At 36.2% G+C, this 27407-nt stretch overlaps 3 protein-coding genes across 4 annotated transcripts; 1 reads left to right on the forward strand and 2 right to left on the reverse strand.

Moving 5' to 3' along the window:
• Positions 1–1449: 1449 nt before the first annotated feature.
• Positions 1450–10749, forward strand: LOC306869815 (centrosomal protein POC5-like). 2 transcript variants are annotated; one of them, XM_079416735.1, is made up of 13 exons: positions 1450–1583; positions 2145–2228; positions 2345–2489; positions 3164–3244; positions 3345–3529; positions 3851–4027; positions 4221–4325; positions 5983–6162; positions 6270–6435; positions 8314–8462; positions 8779–8895; positions 9051–9227; positions 9325–10749. In XM_079416735.1, the coding sequence occupies exons 2-13, from the start codon at positions 2145–2147 to the stop codon at positions 9469–9471; spliced, it is 1713 nt and encodes a 570-aa protein (XP_079272861.1). In that variant the 5' UTR covers positions 1450–1583; the 3' UTR covers positions 9472–10749. The 2 variants fall into 2 exon arrangements, with proteins under 2 accessions (XP_079272861.1, XP_079272860.1); XM_079416734.1 differs by having other exon boundaries at positions 1493–1583; positions 2145–2265; positions 9325–10175.
• On the reverse strand, positions 9631–17674 carry ankdd1b (ankyrin repeat and death domain containing 1B). The gene is made up of 15 exons (XM_079416737.1): positions 17431–17674; positions 16575–16675; positions 16342–16440; positions 16165–16263; positions 14012–14116; positions 13820–13924; positions 13601–13699; positions 13413–13511; positions 13156–13254; positions 11950–12048; positions 11760–11858; positions 11544–11651; positions 10979–11180; positions 10178–10309; positions 9631–9967 (listed from the first exon to the last, which is right to left on the reverse strand). Exons 1-15 carry the CDS (start codon positions 17600–17602, stop codon positions 9912–9914), a joined length of 1674 nt encoding a protein of 557 aa, XP_079272863.1. The 5' UTR covers positions 17603–17674; the 3' UTR covers positions 9631–9911.
• Positions 17675–18067: 393 nt separating this feature from the next.
• Positions 18068–27047, reverse strand: polk (polymerase (DNA directed) kappa). Its single transcript, XM_079415939.1, has 15 exons — positions 26941–27047; positions 26583–26782; positions 26080–26199; positions 25399–25551; positions 25189–25320; positions 24970–25114; positions 23465–23662; positions 23237–23361; positions 22991–23157; positions 22860–22892; positions 22629–22725; positions 22039–22210; positions 19760–20854; positions 19293–19344; positions 18068–18872 (listed from the first exon to the last, which is right to left on the reverse strand). The coding sequence occupies exons 2-15, from the start codon at positions 26706–26708 to the stop codon at positions 18770–18772; spliced, it is 2718 nt and encodes a 905-aa protein (XP_079272065.1). The 5' UTR covers positions 26709–26782; positions 26941–27047; the 3' UTR covers positions 18068–18769.
• Between the last annotated feature and the right edge of the window lie 360 nt (positions 27048–27407).

A 27407-nucleotide genomic window follows, 5' to 3' on the forward strand; every position in this document is an offset into this window, starting at 1 on the left:
GGGTTGACTTCCAAGTGAGGGCAAATGCAAACACATTTGTGCTTTTCAGGCTGAGATTCAGAAGCAGTATTTGAATTCATTGCTGAGCTGGACATTTTATCAAGGTGCTGTAATCATAAGCGTAGCTTGACATTTGAGCTGGGGGTCCGGGACAAGGGGTAAAATGATTTGGCGGGGTTAAACAGCTGTGATACTTCACAAGACAGAGCACAAAAAGAGTGATGGATAAAGTGGAATAATTTACTTACAATCCACTAAGAACAGTATGATATGGTTTACAAGCAATGAAGAATATCTCTCAGATAACATGAAGACACAACTGACTTAATGCTGCTAAATTCAATGTAGGCTACAAAACAAACTGTTTGCTGAAATGTCCACAACATTAACAACAACACCAAAATAAGAAAGAGCCCATCCTGTGAATTATACTCCAATTGCTTTCAGTTCCTGATACAAATGTAAGAGCTGAGAATTGTATTATTGTTTTTAATGGAAAAGACACTACACATAGGCCCTACTGTGTTATTGTGTAATTAAGTCCTACATGTCTATATGTAGCCTACCTCCTGAAATCTAAATAACCTTGAAGTTATTGTACTTAAGAGTCCACTCATTCTGATAACCGAATTATAAAGCACTCCAACACAAAATACCTGCAGGGTTTATATAGCATGAAACAGTGCTTTTATTCATGAAGGTCAGTGTGTGGGTCGATTCATTCATTCAATTCATGCGCTTCAGTTATCTTTTTTATTCTTGATGCATTAATGATGCCTCAGATTTCTTTTCTTCTCTGATTTCGTTTCTTTGTGTTTTTGTTTTTCTTTATTTATTATATGTCCACAAGTCTGAGATCATATTGAAATTGATCTGTCTGGAAATCTGGAAATAAACAACATTTACATAAAGTTGAAATAAAATAAAAATTAAATAAAATAAATGATGAAGAAATATATTTGAATTTGCTCTATTTCTAAGTCACTAATCCAATATGATGTTTCTAATAATATTATTATTTATTTATTTTTTTTGTAGCTACAAACCGTCTATTAATAATGGCCTCTGGGTGTCCCGAGTACGAATCCTGCCTCGTGGACCTTTCCCAAACCCGTCCCCCTCTCTCTCCCCCACTCGCTTCCTGTCACGAAAAATGCAAAAAAAAAAACAATTAAAAAAAAAGAAACTTTGAAAGAGTTGATGAGCAAAGCAAAATAGAAAAATTAAAGGAAATGAAATTAATATAAAGGGTTTATTTGATAAATATGAGGGGGGGGGGCGATCTTAACATTTGTTTTTTTAAGTCTTGACCCCATCGGGTATTTTTGCCATTGTAGGTGGTCAAGTCAAAAGAACAATACAACAGACGCTTCCGCGTCCCTGTTACGTTACTACGGAAACATTTTACCCAATCACAAAAGCGAAGAGAGGCGTGTCAATTTTTCAACCAATCAAAACTGCTTTTACTGCAACGTCTAGCAGTTTGAAACGGTGCTTTTTTAACAGTATAGTGGGTAGTTGTAGATTGAAGGATTACGTTGTGTTGCTGAAGAAAAAATACCTTTAAAACACTCACTGAGAAGGTAACGATCGTACTGTTTTATCTCTCTGCCGCACCTCACATGCTGCTAGCTGATTGAACTTAGCTTAGGAGCTCAGTAAGAGGCTAACACAGCGCTCTGAAGCTACAGCAGGAACTTAACTTAGTCGTTTGCACTTTTGCTTCGGTTCTGGGACTGTCCGTTTATGTCTACCTGAGTCAGTATTTGACTTTATTATTTGAACGTTAGCAAACAAAAACTTTGCTAAGTTTCCTTCGAGAAAATCACTGCTTCTGCTCAAATAAACAAAAACGCCGTACTGTTCCTTACAACTAATGGTTCTATAAATACATTATTGATACTTTAGTAGTATTTTGTATGTAAAACTTTAAGCTGATAGATCGAGTTGTCTTAATCACTTTTTAAGTGTGTTTTAACAATGATAGCTTGGAGTTATATAAGATTAAACCGTTTTGAAGTAGACTGGAAAGAGCTATCAAGCAATACATGTCTTGCATTGAAGAAGAAATGCTTCTTTTGGTCCTAAATGAGTCATTTAAACATTGTTATATGTAACGCATCCTGATTGATTCTGTGTTTCAGATGTCATCAGATGAAGGGGAGCAGCACAGTCCAGTTTTACCAAGAGATTCAGACAGAGGCAGCTCAGTTTCCTCTGCGCTTCAGGTGCGTTCTCATATCCACGATCACACAAATCACTAAGGTATATGACTCTGATTTTCTGTCATTTTGGACTGTTTAAAAGACGCTTTGACATTGTGCCTTCTCTTTCAAATGTTCAGGATGAATATGAAGAACTTCTTCGATATGCTGTTGTGACTCCTAAATATGAACCGCGTTTCCCATCACAGCCTTTAAGCACAACTCAACTCTCCAAGAGTTTGCAACGTACAACTAATAGAGAAACACCGGCTCAACACACTGCAGGTAGACCCCTTACTAACATATAATGTCAATTTGGGAGAGGATAATGCTATATAATTGCAAGCAGACGCTAATGTTGTAAGTAATTATGGTTGAGAGGTCTGTGGAGGTAAAGCAGTGATTCTTGACTTGAGCACACATCCAAAGGTGCTGTAAGAACAGCTAAACATCAAGATTGAAGCTGAAATAATTGCAGAAATTATTTCTTAATTTGTTCCAATAAGCAATTGCCATTTTTATTTAGTGACAGAGCTCTATACTGAATTAGGGAATTGTGATTTGTAGACATGGAGAAGTTGTGGAAATGAATATAATCTTAAGTAATTGAAATGTTTTATAAAGCTCAAAAATGTTTTATCAGCTGGGAACTGATATTTGTGAGTTAAAAAAACCTTGTTAATCGCATGTAAATGAGTCATGTAAATTTATTGGTAATAAAAAGTGTAAACCATGAAGAACTTTCTTTTATTGGAATTTAATTATTTTGATTATTTATAATAATTTTACGGAATTATTTGACTACACTGCCACACCTTGTTTCTGTAAATAAAAAATAAGCAGCTTTTTCATAATAGCAGAAGTATCATAAATATTTTGTGAGGCTTTCATATTTGTCTTTGACAATGGAAGGGCCTTGTAGTCAAAAAGACAGAGAACCAGTCTTTGTTTCATTTCAGATAATGAAGGGCACTCAAACAACGGAGCTACGCCAACTCCGTCATTAGAAGAATCCAGACCACAAAGTCGCACATCTGAGGGTAACGTCAAATTAGAATCTCTCAGCCCTCTTGCTTTCAAATGTGTCTCCCCCAATCAGAATCTAGAACTATGTGTTTTATAATATTGCTTCTACTTCAGCTGAGAGCATGGCAGACAGGTCTGTGTCATCTGCGGAAAGATTAGCGAGGTCGCAGACTGGATCAGATAGATCAGGACAAAGCAGTCCTGATGCTCTGACCACCGTCATGACTGAGATGTTCATCTCAGAGGAGAACCTGAACAAGATGGAGAACATTTTGGACACCTGGAGCACAAACCTTAAGGTTTGCTTTGCAATTATGTGTTTTAAGTAGCAGAGTTATAGTTAAATAACATTTAAATCACAAAAAAAAAAGAAATAAAATAAATGATAATTGAAATGCAAAAATAAAATTAATAGAAATATATAGGCATATTTAAAAAAAAAATCTAAAAACAACAAAATTACAAAAAAATTAAATAAAATGTTAATTTATTAATTTAAAATGTATTCAAATATTAATAAACTATAATAGTATTTCAGTGATATTAAAATAACATTGGTAAATAGTGTTTTTCTTCATACTATAATGCATTATAGGAACTGTTTCTTGGTCTGTGTACAGAGTAATGTGATGATGGAGCTGAGGAAATGGAAACTGGCCTTTGTGGAGCAGCACAGACTGGAGCTTAAGAAGGAGAGGGAGAAACATGCAACCCATATGGCTGCTGTAAATGCTGAGATGAATGGTCTCAAAGACCTGCTCAACACCTTCAAGATCTCTAACCAGAGAAAAGATGAGGTGCACACAGATATTGATCCTGTAATATGAAGCTAATAAACATTTGCTAAATTTACAGAGATATTGGTATTGAATATAAAGCTTTGAAATTCAGTGTATGGGGTGCAAAATGTGGCTCTGTGTCAGTTTTTCACTGGCTGCAAGTCTCTGTTTTCCAGTCTGTCATCTCCTTCTTGGCCTTTGCCATCTGCAGGTGATTGTGAATCTGAGCAGGGCGGTTGACAGGCAGAGGGAGAAGCTGGAGCTGATGAGGAGTTTCACCCAGTGGAGACTACAGCAGTGTGCTGCCAGAGAGGAGGTGAGACGGGGCAGCTCAGACTGACAGCACACACACAGGGCAGATGTTTTTCAGACGGTGTTGTTTACTCGCGTCAGATTGATACTTGATACTGTTTTGTATTCATTTTCTTTTCTTGGAGAAATTGCAGTTTCACAGGCTATCTGCATTTAAAAGGATAGTTCTGAAATGTTACTAACAATATATTTCTGCCTCATCATTTGACCAAAATCCACATTGGATCGCAGTCAGAAGTTATTACAAACTCTCAGTGGTGATTGATAGTGACTTTTTAAGTGTAGTATTAACCTCATTAATTCTCATGTGTAGCTTGAAGCTAAGTGAAGCTATAATTTTTCTGTAACCTGTTTATTTTGTGATGTATTTTATCAAAAGAAATAGCATAAGTTCATAAGAAAATGTTTCGTTTTCCAAAAAGATTTTTAATTCTAGTAATACAATTTATAGCGGGATGAGAGGGATGTGGGTGAATAAGCCATGCAATGCCAGAGTAAAATAATGCCACAACTTCCATAATGTCACAATGCCACGCATCGGTGTTGTGATAAACTTTTCTTCACACAAAATCAATGTAATGGCAATATTTCCATTTGTTGAATTTAAGCTTTTCCATATTCCATGCTTGCCCGCTGCTCTGGTGACTTCATGTGTTCAGGAATTATTGGATTGTTGGACTTCAAATCAGTAGAGGTTGAGGCATCAAAAGTAACTAGGTAACTAGCTGTTTTATGGATGGTAACTGAAATACTGTATTATTACTGAAATTGTATTAGTAATTAGTTACACTACTAGTAGTCTCGCGTAGCCAGACCTTCAGACTGACGGCTGAAGGTCTGGAATAGATGTCCGCTTTCATTGGCTAAGGCCCGCCCATGAGGCCGTTTGACCGACATGTCAAACAACCAATCACAGTTCTTTTCATTTAGCATCACGTTTCGGGGTGTGGAATGTCGCCACAATAACAACCGGTGTGTGAAACTCTATTGTATTTTAAAGATTCTATCCCGCGAACTTTAAATATTTCACATACTTTTGAAAATCCAGCATTTGGTTGACCCTGATAAGCATTCGTTGTCACATTTGTAAACACGACGACTTTCTTATTTCGTGAGGGGGTTTGGTGCCACGGCATCTTTGTTTCCCGGCAGACCGAAAATAAACGCGACACTTGCGTCTCCCAGACATCCGGTTGAATTCAACCAGTCAGATAACGACTTCAACATTCCAGAAAAGTGTGCCATATGCATCAGACGTTTAGCCAACGTTCTGTGGGCGTGACGTCTGAGGCTGAGACTACACTACTAGTTACTGCTCAAAAACCTATTTGTGTTTTGGTTAATCTTCAAAGAAGTTTTCTTTCTTTTTATATATTCACACTACCTTCATTCAAAAGTTTTCAGTCAGTTTTAGATTAAGGATTAAGGATCACGTAACACTGAAAACCGGAGAAATGGCTGTTGAAAATCCAGGACTAAATTACATTTTAAAATATAGAAAATAGAAAACATTTATTTTAAATTGTACAAATATTTCACAATATTACGGTTTTATTGCTTTTTTTATAATCAAATAATTTAGCCTAAGAGACTTCTTTTAAAACATTTACTTTTTTAAATAAAATATAAATGTTATTTATATGGATTTGTGTGTGTTTCAGGCTCAGGGTGGCAGACTGGCAGAGCAGCACTATCATTTGCAGCTCAAGAGGAAGGTGTGGGCAGGCTGGCACTCGCTCATCCAGAACAGGTGGCGGGAGCGTGTGGAGAGAGCATGTTGTGCCAGAGCAGAGGACGTCTGCATGCAGCTCTCTACAGACTACGACGCCAAGATGGCACAGGTGATTGGAGCCCATACCCCAATTTTACTGAAAGTGTGATTGATTCCATGCTTAATAAGTTACTGGGTTTGTACATAACATGAAAGTGTTGTGATTGCGTTTGTCAGCATGTAGAGGAGCTCCAGAAAGCTCAAGCTGAAATCCACAGGCTGCACACGGAGCGAGATCGCTATGAGGACTCTATGAAGAAAGCTTTCATGCGTGGGGTCTGTGCGCTCAACATCGAGGCCCTTAGCATGTTCAACACTGGAGAAGCGGGTAGACTGGACCGTGGTAAGATGATAGATAGGTTCAGCTCAATTACAGTGGAAATGATCACATTCATGAAGGCATGGTATAGGTTACAATGGGGGTAAAAGGAGCCTTTGATATTACTTTCATCTAAACCACTAGATGGCACAAAAACATGGCTTAGCACTTTCCAAAACATTCGCTTCTCAAGATGCACGTGTATATTTATCTGATCTTTGACGCGATCGCGCGCAAAGTTGATTCTGTGCTTACTTGATCTAATATTTTATTTTTTTAAATGTTTTAGATTTAAGTAGCAAATGAGAATTGCTAAAATCAATGCATATATTTTGAGACAAAGGTCTTCTTTATGATTTTCAGTTTTGTTTAAGATAATTAAAGCAACGGGTTTAAAAAAACGAAAGAATATGTAAAAGTATGGTATTTGGGTAAAAAAAGCCCCCCGCTGTTGGGACTAAAGGTAGTAATTAACAGTAATTAACATGATAATTAATAGATCGCTGACTTTTCCATTTGTTGACATGACATGGTTAGATTCAGATGGTAAATATCATATATTATGTTATCTCTAATATGTCCATATTAGAGATAATCACCATGTTTAGAATGAAACCATCATATTTAAAAACATGATATTAATCATATCATATAATAAAATATAATTTGTTGTTACTACTGTAAATATATATTCTTTCAGAATCTTTACTAATTAAAATGATTTTGTTTCTGTATTTTAAAATATATATTTTTTTTATATTAACATATTTTAATGACTTTTTTTTTTTTTTCAAAATAGTACAAAGTTTGCTAAAGTGATTGTTTTGAACAAGTATGAACTTAGACATTATTTTAAAAAACATTATTTTAGCTTTAGTATTTGTATCAATACCGTGTGCCTTTTACCCCATGCTGGTGGGACTTTTACCCCGTGTGTGGGGTAAAAGGCCCCCCTTACCACCTCATACATTTATATGATTTTTAAACAAAATAAACAACTTGAATGATTTATTTTCACACAAAATCTGTTGCTCCATTAATGTTCAAGACAACGTATATATTCTTTTCTGCAATTATGCATTTTAGACGCAGTCAATAGCACATTTATTCTTAAGGTGGGCCTTTAGCCCCGTTGTACCCTTCCAGTTTAACATGACTAATTGTTACATTATCGAAGTGTAGGTTGTGACAGATACTCCGCTATTTCCCTCATGCAGAAAATGTTTGAATGTAATAAAACCTCCTCACATTAGTGTTAAAAACTGTATTTGATAAAAGGTCATTTCTAAATAATAGAATACACTCTAGGCATGTAATTTTATATGGCAACTAAATCAGATTGATTGTGGTAACGGTTTTCTAGCCTCTGGCTTTTCTAATCATGTGTATTATTCCTGCATCATAAGCAACCTTTTTCCCTTCTGTTGTCTCACATGTAGCTCATACTGTATATACAATGACATAAGCAGTAAAGGTAGACAAATGTTAAAGGTTGAAGTGTCAATTTATATTTTTCTGTGTTAAAATACTTATTCCATGGTGTGCAGACAATAAGCCAGCCATTCATAGGTTTCGGCTAAACAAACAGCAGAAGGACAAAGTTTAGGAAACTTGTTTGTTTAAAAAAAAAAATGGAGTGACTTCTCTGTGAGCTGTGCCTTTTTGCTCATTGCAGCACTGTTGATAGCAGATAATGGACCTTTTTTGCCTGTGAAAATTGTGACTGTTCTTTTATTTATTTTTGAGGCAATGAGCATCAAAGAGGGAGTGAGTGAGAGACAGAATTATTAATATTAATACAGTTATGTGCATGGTACCATATTCCTTTTTATTTTGCGAGATAATTTCCAAAGATCAAACCTTATGCAGTATCATGACTTCATTATTTATTTATTTTTGTAGATGCTCCACCTCCAGCGGACGAGCCAAGCAGCAGCTCAATGGCCAATCACCCTCCACGGACTGTCTCGTCATCACGGCTCAGCCCAATTGTCATGGAGAGTCCAGTACATCTGGGTCCCTCACACAGCATTGCAGAAGATGTAGAGGCGGTAAGACATGCAAAACACAATGCTTTGAACCCAGCAGTCATATTTAGAGCTATTGTTTTCATATTGATATACACTGTGTATGCAATGCTCTTCATTTCAGTATCAAGCTTGATGGAACATCATTACGAGATTGTAGTGTTTTCTTTTTTAGTGTATTTACTGATGCCCTTTAGTTGTCAAGTTAACCTCAATTACTTCATTTAGGACCAAATGCTTGTTTTGCATTTTTTGTTTTATTTCCTACAAAATTTTACATGACAGTCTAATCGTCAGAATACTTGTTTTTAAATTCTTGTTTTTATTTCTCTCTCTTCAGGAACATTTTGTCTCTCAGCCTGGCTCGAGCACAGGCCCAAGAGCAGAAACCTTTTTCTCAACCACAGTGGTGAATTCTTCCGGACCACCGGGGGGCATTACAAGCTCTTTCAGACAGGTACCCAGTTCACTGCAAGTATATTTATTATATCAACCCTCTGAATCTGTTTCTAACCTGCCTTTTCAAAATGTTTGTGATTACATTTATATATTTGTGTAACGAATGTTTTGAAAACTGCTTGTTTTTAATGACACTTCTATTCTCTTCTTTAGGCGAGCACACGGATAGTAACAGCTGGCAAGCAAAAAGCCTCCAAGACAGTGACCGCTCGTTTGACAGGACGGCCAGAGCATAACCGGATGGGCCGCCCCCCTGCAGCTCTGCATGTCATGGGCGTAGCTCCTCCCATGAGTTCAGTTGTTGTAGAAAGACACCACCCTGTCACTCAGGTATCAAGAAACATCCCTATAGCCGTCGAAGTACATGAGATGATATCAAAACACACAAATTGCTCATTCAAGTTCCTCTTTTTTTCACCATTTACAGCTCACTGTTGGCCAGGCAACAGCAGCTAAATTCCCTCGCTCTGCTCTTCAGAGTCAGACTGTCTCCAGTAGCAAGAGCTCCTCCAGCCAACCCAGAGGCCCCTCCTCCTCCACCTTTCACATCCACTCCATCAAAGTTGTGGACTAACACACACTCACACTCGTTCATGTATCTGTCAGGTCTTGAGTCTGGAAATTGTAACTCCATAATATTTGATTTGTTAAGAGGCTTTGAATTAGATTAATACATTTTTAGTACTAAATGTAATTTATTTTTTCATAACATGAAATGAAGGCAAGTTGTTTTATACTGAAATTGCCAAGATTTTAATTGAAGAATCATTATTTATTACATGATGTGGTTTCTTTAATTTATTAAAGTTGTTTGTCACCATTTACTTTATAATGTTTTACAAAGTCATAATCAAAATCTGCAACACTTTTCTGATTCATTGTTTCAGATCAGTCAGCTACTATATTACTTTGTACTGTACCTTAATCCACAGATGGTACTAAAGTTAATTGTTGGATCAATTAGAAATTAAAGTGCTGTTTTTAGTTCATAGCAGTCTTTGTAGCATATTGAATTCACGAAACTGTGCATTTCCGTGTATCAGTGTTTGTTCCTTCCATTCTTATTTTTTCTGGGAATGAGAAAAATGTATAGAATGAGATTTCACCATTTTGCTCCTTGCTAATTTTATCGTAAGGGACATTATAAACGACTGTGAAAGCATAAATGTATAAATTATAAGAAGTTGCAAAGCCATATTTCTTTTTGTATTAGCAACGTGTCCCTCAGGACGTCCATAAACAAAGATAATAGACAATAAAATTGTGGAAATATATCCTACCAGCAATCTTTGTAATCCCAACAGAGAGCAGTGCCTCATACAGGCCTTTGGCTGGGCTGCTCCCTTCTATCATGATTCCATGAAGCCAGATCAGAAGCATCCTGTTCCCATGCTCTTGGAAACTGTTAGGACCTAGTACAACAAAACACTTAAGTTTTTAAAGGGATAGTTTGCACAAAAATTTAAATTCTGTCATTACCCTCCTGTCCTTCCAAACCAGTAAGACCTTCGTTCATCTTCAGAACACAAATTGAGATATTTTTGATGAAATCCGAGAGCTCTCTGACCCTCCATAGAGAGCAATGCAACTGAAACGTTCCCAGAAAATTAATTTGTGCTCCGGAGATGAACAAAGGTCTTATGAAGGTGAGTAATTAATGACAGAATGAATAAGGGCCTTAATCAGTGTCACTGATTCAGATTTATCTGTAATATGTTTTATAGATTTGTGTGATTTTCTTTCTTCAATGTAATTTTGAAATGATAATTTTACCATAATTTTAAGTAGTTGATAGCCAAATAGATTTTAGTTTTAATAAAACAATTTTTTTTATTAATAAATACATTAGTTCAAAAGTTTGGGGTTGATATCATTTTTGAATGCTTTTAAAAGTCTCTTTTAAAAACATTGCAATTTAAAATAACTATTTTCTATAAAAAAAAAAAAAATCTTATCGATCCAAACTTTTAAGTGGTAGACAGTGTACATTTTAGAATGAAATTAGTCTTAACTTTTAGTTTTTGATTTATTTTGAAGTCTTCCTAAATGTAAACATCTGATCCTAAAGCATCTTGTCTGACCTGTCCACTGCTCCTCGATGGCAGCCACCTGGTCATCAGTGAACTCCCAGAACTCCGCCAACTTCTTCCAGTCATTGCGCTTGAGGTGTTTGTATGCGAGGTCCCATATTATATCGCGCACCGGCTTCGTGTCAGGAGAGTGATCTAATTTAAACGTCAGCGGTGATTCGCTGTGAAGGCTCTCAATAGCATCTGTATTAGTCTGAAAGGGTAATCAAATAATATCCAGCTCTGAGAAAGGCCAGATTCGCCAGAAGCCAGGTGCTGAAATTAGCACAGGTATATTTACAGCACAATGAATATTATGTTCGCTGTTATTCAGAATGATTTTTGACATATGCAACCCTTGTGCAAATAAATGTGCTGTGGTGACCTTTCTGAATTGAATTATACATGTTTTAATACCACATTACACCCCCTGCACCGGGTTTAATAGAAAATGACAGAGGTTATAGTAGGCCATGCCGTTTGGTGGGAGGAAAATGTGCTTCCCACTCCTTAACAAAACACAATACCGTTTATTTCACGGTCTGCTTTGACCCACATTGGAAATCTGAATGCCTACCATTTGAAAATCATGCTTCCATCTGAAATATCTCTCAGCTTTGATGATCATGTCCACAATAATCACCATATTTCCCCTCACCGCCACTCCAAGAGCTGTTTTATTTTGCTGTGAAAGAAAATAAAATATACCAAAATAACTCCCAAATTGCCTATTTCTCTACGGTCTTTTAAAAATGTTATCAGGCAGTGTAAAATGTCAGACACGGTCTGTCACCCTGTCCTGAATCTCCAGATCCACCCCAGCTTTCAGAATCATCTCCACCACATCCACCTTCCCCATCTCAGCGGCGATATGGAGTGCAGTCTGCCCCATCTGAGTGTGGTGAATGAATAATAAATAACTGAAACGTGCATGCAGTGATAAATATCATTTCACAAATGGTGTATGAAAAGAGAGAACGTACATGATCCTTTACGTTTGGATCACAGTCAGCCTCAAGTAAGGTGTGGATTACTGGAATATGACAGTTCTTCACCGCCAGATGAAATGGAGTGTGCAAAGGCTGAGATGAAACAATCAGTCAATCAATCTTGATGTTTTAATTTAGCATCAGTGCATTTATGGTTAATATGGATTATACTCATATTGTAATGAAGAAAAAAAAAAGTGTGAAACAATTTAACTTTTTTTTTTTACTAGATTAGCATATCATATTGAATTCAATACAAGAAGCCCAAGGGGGTAAATAGTAATGTTCGAAAATATCAGTCAAGTATTTGATAAATTGTCAGTTTTCACTTTTGGTACTAATTCTGGTGTTAATTATTAATTATTTCAGCTTTGAGGAATAATGTATCTGTGTTTAATGCAAAAGCTTGAATTGGACATATAACCGTTCAAAAGATTGGAGAAGGTAAGATTTTTATTTTATTTATTTATTTTTTAAATGCCTCTAATACTCACAATGGTTGCATTATTTGATCAGTAAAGTGCAGTAAAAACAGCAATATTCTGAAATATTAACACCATTTAAAATAACTGCTTTCTATTTTAATATATTGTCATTTTTCCCAGTGAAGGCAAAGCTGAATTTTCAGCATCATTACTCCAGTCTTCCGTGTCACATGATCCTTCAGAAATCATTCTTATATTTGCTGCACAAGAAACATTTTGTATTATCATCAATGTTGAAAACAGTTGTGCTGCTTAATATTTTTGTGGAAACCATGATACATTTTTTTCCAGGATTCTTTGATAAAGAAAGTTAAAATAACAGCATTTATTTAAAATACCAATCTTTCATAAAATTATAAATGTCTTACTGTCATGAATAATTTGATGCATCCATGCTAAATACTAGTATTAATCTTTGAAATAATGAATACATAACCAAAAATACAAATAACTTACTGGCCCCAAACTTTTGAACATTAGTGTTCATTATAGTTATCTAACGTAATTCTTTTTTTTATATATATATATATATATATATATATATATATATTGACCAGTTGATAAAAAAAAAAATCTTTAATGACAATGTTTAAAATGCCATTCTTATGTAATGTTACAATAAATGCTTAAGTTTAACTTAAAATTGACATTAGCGTGGATTCGGTAGCATTACAACTTCAGGGAGCAGAAAAAAACAATGTTGAAAATTTCTCACCTGGTTCTGAGGATTAATTTGGGCTCCACTATTGATGAGAAGTTTGACAATAGGAAAGTGGCCCCTCTCACAGACTGGATGCAGAGGACTGCTTCTGCTCTGAAAATCATCACAGGTAACCATTCTCTAAGAAACAATGCTGAATGTGGAATACGTTTAATACTTCATTGTTAAAACATTCTCACTACTGGTAAAAAACGTTGCCCTCAAAAGAGATGTTTAAAATCATCACCTCTGTACATTCACTCAGTACATACTAATGTGAAGATGTTTGGGTCACACTGTGCCTCCAGCAGGGTTTGTACACAGTCCTCGTGAGCTCCAGCTGCAGCCAGATACAGAGCGGTCTGCCCTGCCTACACACACCGCAGATACAGCACATCAGTGTGTGTGTGCATCAATGTGTTGATAAGGATTTGTTACATTATATAGGACAGATTTGTACCTGGTTGACCTCATTGCGAATGTTAAAGTTGTCTAGAAGTAACTGCAGTGCTTCACATTGGCCATTTTTGGCTGCCAGATGTAGAGGTGTGTCCCCAACCTGTCAATAAAACCAGAGAAAACCAGGCCCTGCTGAACAATTATTACAGCTACAACACATACGTTTCTGTGAATAAAAAATAAAAAAACATCTACAAACTGAAGGATGCAATAAATGAACCTTATTTTCCTCCATGGTGGCCATGTTGTAGGGTTCCTCCATCAGCATCTGTAGCATGCGAAGACAGCCGTGCGCAGCAGCCAGGGCAAAAGACCTGTTACCATACTGACAGAAAAACAACATGCAAAATTTATGTTTGAGTGTTTCGTTTTATTCTGGTTCTTGCTTTTATTGTAACTGCTGTTTCCTTACTTGGTCTTCTTTGTCAAGTTCTCCCATTTGCAGGTCATCAACAATGTACGCTATAATATCAGTGTGATTATTCATGGCAGCGCAGTGCATCATGTTCAGACCCTCCTGAACACAGAACATTTACATTTATGTCCTAAATGCATTATGAATAAGCCATATGTGGTGTTATACAATTGCAAGTTGTATAATGTTGTATAGATGTTGTCACTCACTTATAGAGGACATCTACAGTGTACACAATTCAAATGGAAAACACCTTAAAACACTTAGAATAATACACAACATTAGAATAATTTTTACATTATTTAAGTCTTGATGATGACATATATAGTCATGTCCAAAAATATCAGCACCCTTGGTAAATATGATCAAAGAAGGCTGTGAAAATTAATCTTTTGATCTTTTATTTAAAAAAAATCTAACCTTTCATTGGATAATAAGAATTTAAAATGGTGGGAAATATCATTATGTAATAAATGTTTTTCTCAAATACACGTTGGACACAATTATTGGCACCCCTAGAAATTCTTATGAGTAAAATATCTCTGAAGTATATTCCCATTCATATTCACAATTCTGAGCACTCCGGGGTGATTATGAACATGAAATTATCCAGCCATGGCTTCCTGTTTCACAGAAATATAAATAGGAGGAAAAACAAAGCCCAAATCATCCATCACAATGAGAAAAACCCAAGAATATATTTTTGATGTGCAGCAAAAGATAATTGAGCTTCACAAATTAGTGAAGTGGCTTTAAGAAAAGAGCTAGAGCAGTGAAAATTCCCATTTCCACCAACAGGGCAATAATTAAGAATTGCCAATCAACAGAAAATGTAATGAAACTGCCTGGAAGAGGACATGTGTCTATATCGTCTTAATGCACGGTGAGGAGGAGAGTTAAAGACTCTTCAAGGACCACAGCACCTACATCACCACATACTGTTTGGGAGGATTTCAAGAAAAATGCTCCTAGCTCACCCAAAAACAATCTCCAGCATATTCACTTATCAGACACGACTGGAACTTCAAATAGGACTGGCTTCTATGGTCAGATGAAACTAAAAAATGAGCTTTTTAGCATTTTGAAGTATCGCATTAGAAAAGGGTGGTTTGAGGTGGTTTTTGACTTGTGCGAAAAAGGGTTAATGCGAAAAAAGGGAGATGGAAACGCATTTTTCGAATAACTTCCTCCAAGCGCATCCAAAAGTCATGTCTTTGCGCTATGAGACAATTAGGGACAAATTAGACATTTTTCATATATGAACATTATTATATTCAGTAGCTTATCCTAGTTTTCTATAGGATATTATTTATTAACATGGATTTAATAAATTTATTTTATTTTATTTAGCCTACATAAAATCAATAGTTACTAATTTTAATGCCAGTGGTGTTACAAAATAAGAGTTGAAATAAATGTATCAAGTATTTCTTAAAAGTTTAAAGGTCTTAAAGGTATAGGTAAAGGTTTAATGAAAAAAAAAAAAAACTTTTATTTAAACAGGTGGGATTATTAGCCCTCTTGGTAAATATGAGTGAAGAAGGTTATGACAATACATCTGCATTTATCCTTTTGGTCTTTCATTCAAAAAATATTCAAAATTGTGAATTATGTGAAAACAATTATATATATATGCAAAATTGTGCTTAGAAATATTTTCTGCAAGTTTTCTTGAAACACTTTAAATTCATCATTTGGGGAAAAAAATATTATAGTAGTAGTAGTAGATTTAATGTGATATGTATTTATATGGAAATGCCACAGCAACTGCAGAATAATCAATATAAATAAAAAAATGAATCACTGTATTGATACATTTTGTTTGTCATCGTCTGACAGTTGGATTGTGTTTGAGCGAGCTGGTGTTGATTTGTTGGTTTTATGTATAGCATCATTTTATAATTTGTTATTTATTTTTTGAATTGGTATTAGGTATAGCATCAATTTTTATGCATTTTGGAGCATGTATGGATTATTTATTTTATATTTTTAGAGTGACAATTTTACAATCAGTCCAGGGACTGCAGATGCAAAATTGCCTTCTGCCTAATTCTGGCACATTGTACATTTATATGTCATTGATGTGCATTGTTGCTGTCAAATAAACCTGAAAATAAATCAATTAAATATGTGCTACGCGAACAGCTCACCGTATTTTCAATGCTTTGGTCAGCTCCAGCTTGCACAAGTAACTTGAGGATTTCCAAACTCCCAAACCATGCTGCTAAGTGAACAGCAGTCAGTCCATGCTGCAGAAACACAGTATGAGTGCCGTACTGATCTTAAGGAAAACAGTATCAACCATTAATGACTGTGCAAATATATACCTTATCTTGCAAATCTAGTTTGCCTCTCCTTCGAAGGAGCACATCAACAGCTTCCACATTTCTGAAGGCCACAGCATAATGAAGAGCAGTTCGACCGTGCTGACATAAGACACAAATTCATAAGAACTGCTCAGAGACGGTGAACAAACACGTCTGTATTTGCTACTGTGAACATTCTGCTCTTCAACACTCATCACACGTGTAAGTGAGCTAAGAGCAGTTTATTGACATACCACATTCTTGGCGTTGACATTAACGCCTCTCCCGAGAAGCTTCATGCCCTCCACGTCGTTTCTCTTGGCTGCTTCTATGAAGTCTTTCTCAACCTCCAACACTGTAGTTTGAATGATCAGTTGAATACTAGTACTTTACATAAAAGGTACCGTGAAACAGTGATGTATTCTATCATATGGCATGATTACATTGGCATGTTTATATTGGTTCAACGTGGCATTTACATGGTACTCACTATGGTTTTACCATGGTAGCCTACTATGTTTCAAAACCATGGTATTTTTAATTATGAGTGACTACTAGTAAACTACTACTCTATTTGATTTACACAGCGATGTGTAAATATCACTGAGTACAGTTTGTGTTGTGGGTGTTCACTTTAAGGACCACTGGAAGACAATATGTCAAGTGTGATAAATGAATGCGGAGTCCGTCAGGCCAATAGTAACACTCCAGTTAACTCTGAAATAACAATTGTGTGCTGGAATTCTCATCTGTATTGTTCAATGTGTCTTATGCAAGTGCCTCAGTGTAATCTGGAATTTATTCTTTATTTCCATGGAAAGACATGGAAATCATGGTACACATGATGTTGATTGCGTTTAATGTGCAGTGAGCACTAAATATTCCTCTAGATTGGTTGAAAAATGAAAGGTAGACGGGCATCAATCTTTACAAGTCTTATGAATACATATGAACTCATAATTTAAATTATAGAGTATTTTAGAGTAACTACAACTTGTTTCTTCAATTTACTTTACAATTATTAACACATGAACAGTACTGAGGAATCATCATAACCATAAGATGTATGAAATATCATTAGCACAATCAAGAAAGAAAATCTATACTCACACATTTCCTTACTGTCATAACCACCATCTTCTACAATGTCCTTTGGCAGTATAAATTCAGTAAAAACTTTGACATGGTCTGATTTTAACCATGTTTTGGGATGAAGGTTCTCCTTTTTCCAAACAGGCTGCTTCAGTATGCAGTCTTTTATGGCTTGAGCTTTCCTCTCCATAGTGTACTGGTCGTATAGTTCTTTGAGTTGGAGACTTGTAATCTGTAAAATGCACCAGGTAGATGGTTTTGTTTGCTCTCAGAGCTCACGCCCCAAAGACATGCACTCTCACCCGGAGTACACACAGTTAAACGGCTTCAAGCACTGACTGTGTTCTGTGCAGATATAGGGAATGAGGTTTAAGGTTATGCATATATACACTACCATTTAAAAGTTAGAGTCAATATGATTTTTCTTCCCTAATTTGAACACATTTATTTATTCAAGTGACATTTAGATTTACAGATGATTTGTATTTCAAATAAATGCTGCTGTTTCAAGTTTCTGTTCATCAAAGAATCCTGGGGGGATAAATGCATCTCACAGCACAACTGTTCTTAACATTGATAATAATAAATCCTTCTTGAGCACCAAATTAGCATATCAGAATGATTTCTGAAAGATCATGTGACACTGAAGACTTTTGAAAACATTTGAATGGAAGAGTCCTTTAATGATATAAATAACATCCAAGCATTTAAACAACAAGAGTAAAGATGTTTAAATTGTTTCCAAAAGAAAAAGAACCTGATATATTTCCATACCGACACAAAGCACCATTAAATGAGATTAATAGAGCAATGTTTTTGTTCACATTTATTTTTGGTGCAAATTATATATACTGTACATGCAGCATTGTAAAAATGTATCAATTATGATACTTGTATATATTTATTACTTAGATGGTAAGCCTTATGTCATGGTTTATAAAGTGCTTTACAATATCCATACAAAATTAAATGCTAATTTCTATTTATGCATAGAATAACTTTCCTTCACTCATATATAAATGTACATGTAACATCAATGATCTGCCGAAATACTGAAAGAAGTCCAAAAGTATAAATCTGAAGCACAATATGAAGCATTTTTCCACCACAAAAATTTCAATAAATACAAAAAATATACCCAAGCAGTTTTTCAGCTTTGTGTCAGAGTATATCACCTGAAACATCTCTTATCAAAAGTCATTTTATTAAACACCTGATTTTCTTCACCATGCATTAATCTTCTTACTTGTTCCATCAACATATTCCCTCAAGTGAATCCAGCAAAATCCTCATGGATTATAAAGTCTCTTTTTCATAAATTAAGCGATATGTTTATCTCTCTGGATTTGTAAAATAATTAGACTTTCTGTCTGTCATCGCTTTTGAAGAACTTGTCAATTGTTTGTTTTGTGCTCAACACTTTAATTTTCTTCGAGGGAGGAAGAGGAGACGATCCCTGTCTGTAGTTACAATGGAGAATACATAAATATCATGAGACACAAAAATAATATACATTAGTGTTAAAGTTTAGGGCTGGTAAGATTTCTTTAATGTTCATGAATAAAGCCACTTAATGCCAATTTACTGCTCAATAAACGTCTTATTACCAATCTTAAAAACAGTTGTGCTGCATAAAATGTTTGTGTAACATGTGATACATGTTTTCAAGATTCTTTGATGAATAGATAGTTTTAAAAACAGAAATATTCTGCAACACTATAAATGTCTTTACTGTCTCTTTTGATCAATTTATTGCATGTTTGCTGAATAAAAGTATTCATATTAAAAAAATCTTACTGACCCCAAACATTTAAGTATTTATGTACATTCAAATGGCGTTCTTACAATATTGTACTATTGCCTTTTACACAGTTAATTACCTTTTGCTTTTTTCTCTCACTTTAGAAACTCTTCCCTGGTCCCCCAGTTGGCCTATAAAAAAACAAAATAACAAAAGTATTATAATCATTTCTTTTCCTTACTTGTCATGGTATAGTTATTGTTACCAAATGCGATTCTTTGAATTCTTCATTTTTGGTCACACTTTACTTTAAGGTCCAATTCTCACTATTAACTATAACTTTTTCCTCAAAAAAATCCTAATTTGTTGCTTATTAATAGTGAAGTAGTTGTTAAGTTTAATTATTGGGTAAGATTAGGGATGTATAATATGGTCCTGCAGAATATGTACTTTATAAGTACAAATAAACAGCCAATATGTTAATAATAGGCATAATAATAAGCAACTAGTAAATAGCGAGAACTGGTCCCTATACTAAAGTGCTACCTTATTTTTTTATTGCACTGATTTATCTTTTTTTTTTTGGATTGATTGATTATTCATGACCTCGTACGCTCTTGAGTGCTGGTTCATCTGAGTGACCCACAGGAGGATGAGATTCTCTAAACTCCAGCAGAACTTCCTGGTTGAGACACATATCCACATGCCGGTTGAAGAGAGCGAGGTCATCAGTGCTTTGCGGCTGACTGCACACTGGACACGTCAAAGACGTGCCTTTCGAGTCAGATGACATCTCTGTGACAGCCTCAAGATTGTGTGTTTTTTGTGATGCTTTAGAACTAGCTTCAGAAACAGGCATCTTCTTTTTAGAAATAACAGAACGCTTTCCACTAATTTTTGTCCTGTGACTAAAAAATGGAGTCTTGAAATCACTGTAATCATCAGTTTCCACGAGTGGCACAGAGATGCTAGTGGACGGCTTCTCTTCATTACAGGATGGGTCGTGGTTTGAGGATTTTTGAGTCTTGCTTTCTGAAACTGATGCAGGTGGTTTGCTATTGAGCTCTTCCCGTTCCTCAGCCGCATCCAAGTCTGTGGGTTCATTATCCACTGCACTGCCCTTCAGACATTCATCAATATGGTTGTTGAAGGCTGTAAGGTTTACATCCTTCATCTCTGTGTTGCACACAGGACAGGTGAGAAACTGCAGGACCTGGGTTGAAATTTTAAATGATGGCTTTAAAACTGCAGGTTTGTTTATGTAGCTTGTTATGTCTGTCCCTGAGTCTGTATTTGACAAACCTTTTGCTGATGTTGTGTCTGACTGATTGTTTGTTATTGGTAGATCTGTCTGTGTAGCAGCAGCTGCGTCAGCACTATTGTTTGTTGTGTCTGTACCAGCGATGACAGACATTTGTTCCTGCTGTTGCTGAAGTCTTTTCAACTGTGCTCTTTGAAAAAATGATTGCTGCTGAGGTCCTCTAGATTTGGGTTTTTGCTCCGACACAGAAGGTACTTTCATCTCAGTGGACTGAGGCTTTAGGTAACTGGCACCATCGCTGTCTTCTTCTGCTTTGAGCACAGATCCAGCACACTGCGTGAAACTGCCTGTATCAGATCCACCTTTCTGCAGGAATCCCATTATACTCCTCTGAAGAGGCTTTTTATCTTCAGCGCTGATAAAGCCGGACACTCGAACGCCTGTTGCAAAACACACATCTCTTCGTTAGCATGAGCATTTCAGAAACTGAAATGAAGGTAGCTACCTAAAGTAGCTTCAGAACATACAGAAACGTATCTGATTGTATGATCTGATTCTTTGTGCATGATGTCAAATGCTGCTATGATGAATCATTTAGATTAAATTTTTCCCAAAAAATATTATATGCCATGATACAATAAACTTTAGACATTATTATTATTATTATATATATTTCACAGATATTTGTTTAGTCTAAAGTTCATATATTTTATAGATATTATATACAGATTTTCTTTTTTAAAAGTTAACGTAACATTAACAAATAAACTTAACATTTATTTAGAGAGGGTGCATTAAATTGATAAAGTGACAGTAAAGACTTTTATAGGTCTAAAAAAAAAGATTTCATATAAACGCAAATTCATTTGAACTTTCTGTTCATCAAAAAATGTCTCCACAAAAGTGTTAAGCAGCTTTGTTTTCAAGATTGACTACGTTTGCATGCGCACGAATAATGCGATTATTTCCAATAATCAGAGTAAAGACTCTGATGGACTATGATGTTTACATGTCAAGAGCAAAGCTTTTACTCCCGTTTACATGCAATTTCCATTATTCTTATTCGCTAAGAATTGTGGTAAATTTTTTTTTACTGCCGTTATTCACATAGGCCTACCCTATTGCACAGCACAAACGATGGACTCAGCAAGAGCAGGTGTGTTTACTGGCCGCTGTTTTAATTTATTTACGTCTAATGCATAATGATTTTGTATGGCTGTATTCCACGCTTTTTCGGCGCCATAGAAATGTGATGGAATTTGTTTGCCTATACGCTGCCGTCACGTTCTCGCCGTTTCTGGATGAGGCTAAGGAACAGAGACTGGTGGCAGTGAGTTATTGCGTTTATATGAGGTAAAGTTTAATCGCAATATTGGCAAAATCTCAGTATAATTGCATTAAGAGGGTGCATGTAAACGCACTCACTGATAAGAAAATTGGATGAGCATATCAGATATTTCGAAATATGATCAAATAGAAAACAGTTATTTTAAACTTTATTGTAATTAGAGTTTTTACTGTATTTTTTAATTAATGCATCCTTGGTGATATACAAATGTATATGTATACACACTAATATTTCAAAGAAACAACTTCAGAGAATAACATGAGGTGTAATATATACCCATAAGTCTCAGCTTTAGTGGCTGAGGGCTGACACTGTCGATCTCAACTTTGAGAAGATCCTTAGCAGCAGCAAAGATCTCCTCCTCAGTGCAGACAGCGTACTGCAGTGTAAACGCTCTGGTCTTCACTTCAAATTTGACATTCTTCAGCTTCAAAGTAACAGTTTTGCCCTATAGTACAAACACAAATACATTCCATCTTATGAATGTGAGATCAGTATTTCTGCACGTTTACATTTATACTAATTGTGTATGGAGATCATTTGACATGTTTCTGCACATAATAAACTATGTGGAAATCATTCAGTGTGTTATACAGACATGTTTATAATGTTTAAATCATCCAATAAGGAGGGGAAAGGAAACAATTGAGAGGTTGTTCCTATACAACACAAATATATAATATACTTCATACATATATCTTCAAAACAACATCTGCAAAAGCAACTCTAGTACATGATATTGATGTTCATACCAAAGCATCTGAGATTTATCAATCAAAAGATAAATAGTTCAGAGTGATATGCAAGTTTCTGTAACACTCGGTTTAAAAATGAGAGAAGCTACTTTCGGTCGGAAACCCAGGTACCTTGAGGCCCTCCCGCTGAAGGTCCTGTGCTAAGTCATGACAGAGACCCCTGCACAGGGAATACTGCTCCTCTGCATCACTCATCTCCCCAAACGTCCTAAAAGAAAGAGTGAATAGAAATAACACAAATAAATTGAGAGAATGAGGAAACAGAATGTTGATTTCAAGTTTGCAGGAATGTTTGGATCTGAAACATTTGGTGAAGACTGGAGAAAACTTTGAGCAGATTACCTCTCAGTGCTCATGCTTTTTCTTTCCGAGTCCCTGAAACAAAAGACCGTTTTTTTTCCTGTGAATTTCTTATTCTGAATCCAAAAAACTACTATGCAAAAATTTGACAAGGTAACACTAAAAACACACACCTCTCCATACACGTGGAGCCCACACCCAAAGATATGTGAAGGAAATTATGCCAGGATGTTCCCGAAAAAAGCAGTGATAGTAGCGCCATCTGCTGGCCCAGTTGGTCACATTTGACAATACCCAAAGCAGCCAGCATCTTCTCAGTAACCTTTCCAACACCAGACACCTGGAAGAAATATACTACAATAATATTAGGCCACATTAATGAGCTATAAGACTGTTATAGATAAACAGGTCAGACGGACCTTTCTGACAGGAAGATCCTTCATAAACTCCATCACAACTTGTCTCTCAGGAGGAATTCGGTATTGGCCATTAGGCTTGTTCTTATCACTGCATACTTTTGCAAGCATCATGTTTGGGGCAATGCCTATAAGAGAGAACAAACAAGGAAAAACATGCTCTATATTTCTTACACAATGTGTAAAGACTGTATATGCTTACAATTGCAACTAAACCATCCAGTCTCTCACCTGCACTGGCAGTAAGAGATGTTTTCTGCTGAATACGGAAGCGCATTTCCCTCACAGCCTCCTCTGTACTCGTCCCAAACACCTCTGCTTTCCTATCAGCCCCTGAGAGAGAGGGCGATGAGCTGGGACTGTCCTCGAACAGCACAGGAGACAGTTCATCTCTCTCTGATTCAGCCGCAGACCTATCTGCATCATTTTCTTTAAAAGAACAGAACAAAGAGCATTAATGAAAGTGATGTGACACGTGGCCAAGTATGGCAACCCATACTCGGAATTTGTGCTCTGCATTTATCCCATCCAAAGTGCACACACAAAGCAGTGAACACACACACACCGTGAACACACAACCAGAGCAGTGGGCTACCATTTATGCTGCGGCACCCGGGGAGCAGTTGGAGGTTCGGTGCCTTGCTTAAGGGTGGAGAGAGCACTGGACATTCACTCCCCCCACCTACAATCCCTGCCAGAGACTCGAACCCGCAACCTTTGGGTTACGAGTCAGACTCTCTAACCATTAGGCCACGATTGCCCTATGCCCTAATCAAGTTACTATAATCACTCATAACAAAAAACAGACTTTCATTTTCAATGCTTTCACAATGGAAAATGAGTAAAAATCTGACTTCTTTTTAAAACTAGCCCAGAGATGTTTAATCTTTTAGATGCTTTGGACCCCCAAATATAATCATCCTTGTGCGAGGGACCCCCGTTAGAAAATTTAAAAGGCAGCTATATATTTATAGATAAATGTGAGTCAAATATTATTTGGAAAATAATTAGTTTATAAATCTACACAAACTTTTTCTACTTTCTATAGTACTGTAAAATATATTTGATTGATTTATTACTTTATTTAAATACAATATTCGCATCTGACGTATGCACTGAAGACTAAAAACAACTTTGAGAAGATTATATCTCTATGCAAAAGCTTTGTATAAAGTCGTGACGTATTGTCAAGTATGGTGACCCATACTCGAAATTGGTGCTCTGCGTTTAACCCATCCAAGTGCACACACACAGCAGTGAGTAGTGAACAAATGCACACACACACACACACACACACACACACCGTGAACACACACCCGGAGCAGTGGGCAGCCATGCTGCAGCGCCCGGGGAGCAATTGGGGGTTCGGTGCCTTGCTCAAGGGCACCTCAGTCGTGGTATTGAGGATGGAGAGAGCGCTGGACATTCCCTCCCCCCACCTACAATTCCTGCCGGCCGGGGGCTCGAACTCGCAACCTTTCGATTACGAGTCCGACTCTCTAACCATTAGGCCACGACTTCCCCCTTTGGGTTTATGTATTATTTTTTAATTCATTTAAATACATTTTAAAAATTTATTTTAATCTTTTTTTAATTGATTGTAATATATTTATTCATATTAATATACTATTTTAATATTTATTTATTATTACACAGTTTATCTCTAAATTTTTCCTAAACACAGACCCCTCTAGCTTGAAAACCCCAGCACCACACAATAGACTACAGTAATGCACCTGTTTTGGCATCACAGATGTTATATGTTCGCATGGTCTCTGGCCAGTGCTGCCGCTGCTCCAGGTGCTCAGTGATATCCAGATAAGCCTCATCCAGACTCATAGGCATGAAATGAGGGTCATATTCTGAAAATATCTCCCGTACCTTTAAGACAGAGCCAGGCATTAGCAAACAGTAGCTATGACTACTGAATAAAGTAGGACTAAGATACAACATACCTGGGCACTCACTGCTCTGTATTTGTCAAAGTTAGTTGGCACAATGACAAGATTTGGACAGAGCTTCTTAGCAATGAACCCTGGCATGGCCGCACGGACACCAAACCTCCTAGCATGGTAATTGGAGGTTGACTGAAAATCAAAACAACTTAATATGTCAGCATTGTAGATATGTGATGATGCTCTGCAAGGTTTATTTCAGATTCTCACCAGCATGCTCATGGATCCCACTGCCATCGGTTTGTCCTTTAGCTCTGGGCAGTCTCTCATTTCTACAGCAGCATAGAACGCGTCCATGTCTACATGAACTATCACACGGCCCAGCTCTCGACTCCTCTCCAGTTCACACGTCAGTTTGTCCACCTGTGGCATGAAAACTCTTAAATAATAATTCTACTTGTGGACAGCTGTGAAAAGGAGTCCTAAAATGAATGCATTGTACAGGTCATGTTTCACCTCAGTTTATGTTTTGCATAAAGACAATACACTGTATTTTAGGACCATTAAGAGTCATTGCATATGCCATTATTTTTATGACATTAAAGCACATTCCCCACTCAGCTGTCATTACCATAATATTTTATTTATGAGTTTGTAATTCTCATTATTTCTACAAATTTGTAAAAAAAAACAAAACATTAATGAGGGTCAACCTGCACAGACAGATGATTTTTTAAAATGAATATCAATGTAAATTAACCATGATGCATAAATACTTTGAAAGCTTTTGATTTAAATAATAGATCTTTTTATTTTCAATATGACAGTGCGAATGAGATTTTTTTTTTACATTACAGTAATAAAACTGACACAGGAAATGTGTGTGTCCACATGGTGGGGAATCCAGTAATAACATTTATTACAGTCATTACAGAGTTATTACAGAGTTACCTCTGCTTGTGCTTGCTTCAGCTGTACTTTTGTGATTCTTGCTTTTTGCTCCATCATCTTTTCAATGCGCTGATTCACCTGCTGCTCCTTCTTCAGTTCATTATCATAAAATTTAGACCCCTGTCATTCAAAATAATGTTGTTGTTTTTTACTGTACAACAATAGGTAATTGACATTAAGCTATGTAAACACTCTTGCACTGTAACTCGCTATCTTCCTATACTTAATTATACAGTTTTACAGTCTTAATTACAGTTTTATCATATATATATTAACCTACACAGTTACAAATATTTATTATATAAATTTCACAGTATAAAAGGACAAATATTTAGTTTGGAGGTCCCTTCCACGAGGATGATTATATGTTATCATCATACTGTATCATCTATGGCACATCCAAGACCGAAAACCTTTATAAAACATTTATATAGCCTAAATACACAGCCTAAACAAGTATGTATAATTCTGTGTAACCTAAGTAAATAAATAGTTGTGCAAACCTTGGAGGTTTCCAGAATGATCTTGTTGATCTTGTCTCTGTCCAGCCCCTCCATGCCAGCTTTGTTATCATTGAGAGCGATCCTGGAGAGAAGATCAGCTCCAGAAACCTGGTGATGACTCTCCATCTTCTGTATAATACTTTCACCCGATTTACTTTGGCTGGTTTAACTCATCTTTATGGATGGAGCCAAATTAAAAGCTGTAACGCAGTAACGTTAATCGACTTTCATGGAGGCTAAACGTCTGACAACAGGCAAAATGACGATTTTTCCCCCCTGGGCTTTTTTTGGCTGGATGAATATAGAATAAACAGATATCACTATTTAAAAAAAATTTGGAATTAACTGAATTACTTGCCTGTCTCATAGATATATAGTTAAAGACAAGAATCTACAATGTTTTAAACAAAACAACTAGACTGCGTATTCGAACGTCTTGCTCTTGAAGAGGAGCATATCCGGAATGAACGTCTATATCGCCACCTGCTGTACTGGAATATAAACATAGAATATGAGCAACAGGCAAGTAGGGGTTTCAACATAAATGGACTTTAGGAGATTGTATGATTTATGTTTTCAAGTTGCAATTTAGAAGTTAAGTCAAGTCAAGTTAACGTAATACCAAAATCACAAGCACATCACTTGATTTTTAAAACACGGAGAAGTCACTCTTTCTCAATTCAAAGAACTCAAAGAACGGACTTGCGTTCTCGTGGAGGAGGCTTCCACGTCTTCCTCGTCTTGCCAGGCTTCCTTGGAAGATTTTTCTGTGATAGCATTGTTACTCCTGAGGAAGTACAAAGAGCAATTAAGAGTTTGAAAAAC

This window comes from Barbus barbus (genome assembly GCF_936440315.1).
Source record: "Barbus barbus genome assembly, chromosome: 5".
In the NCBI taxonomy this organism is placed as follows: Eukaryota; Metazoa; Chordata; class Actinopteri; order Cypriniformes; family Cyprinidae; genus Barbus; species Barbus barbus.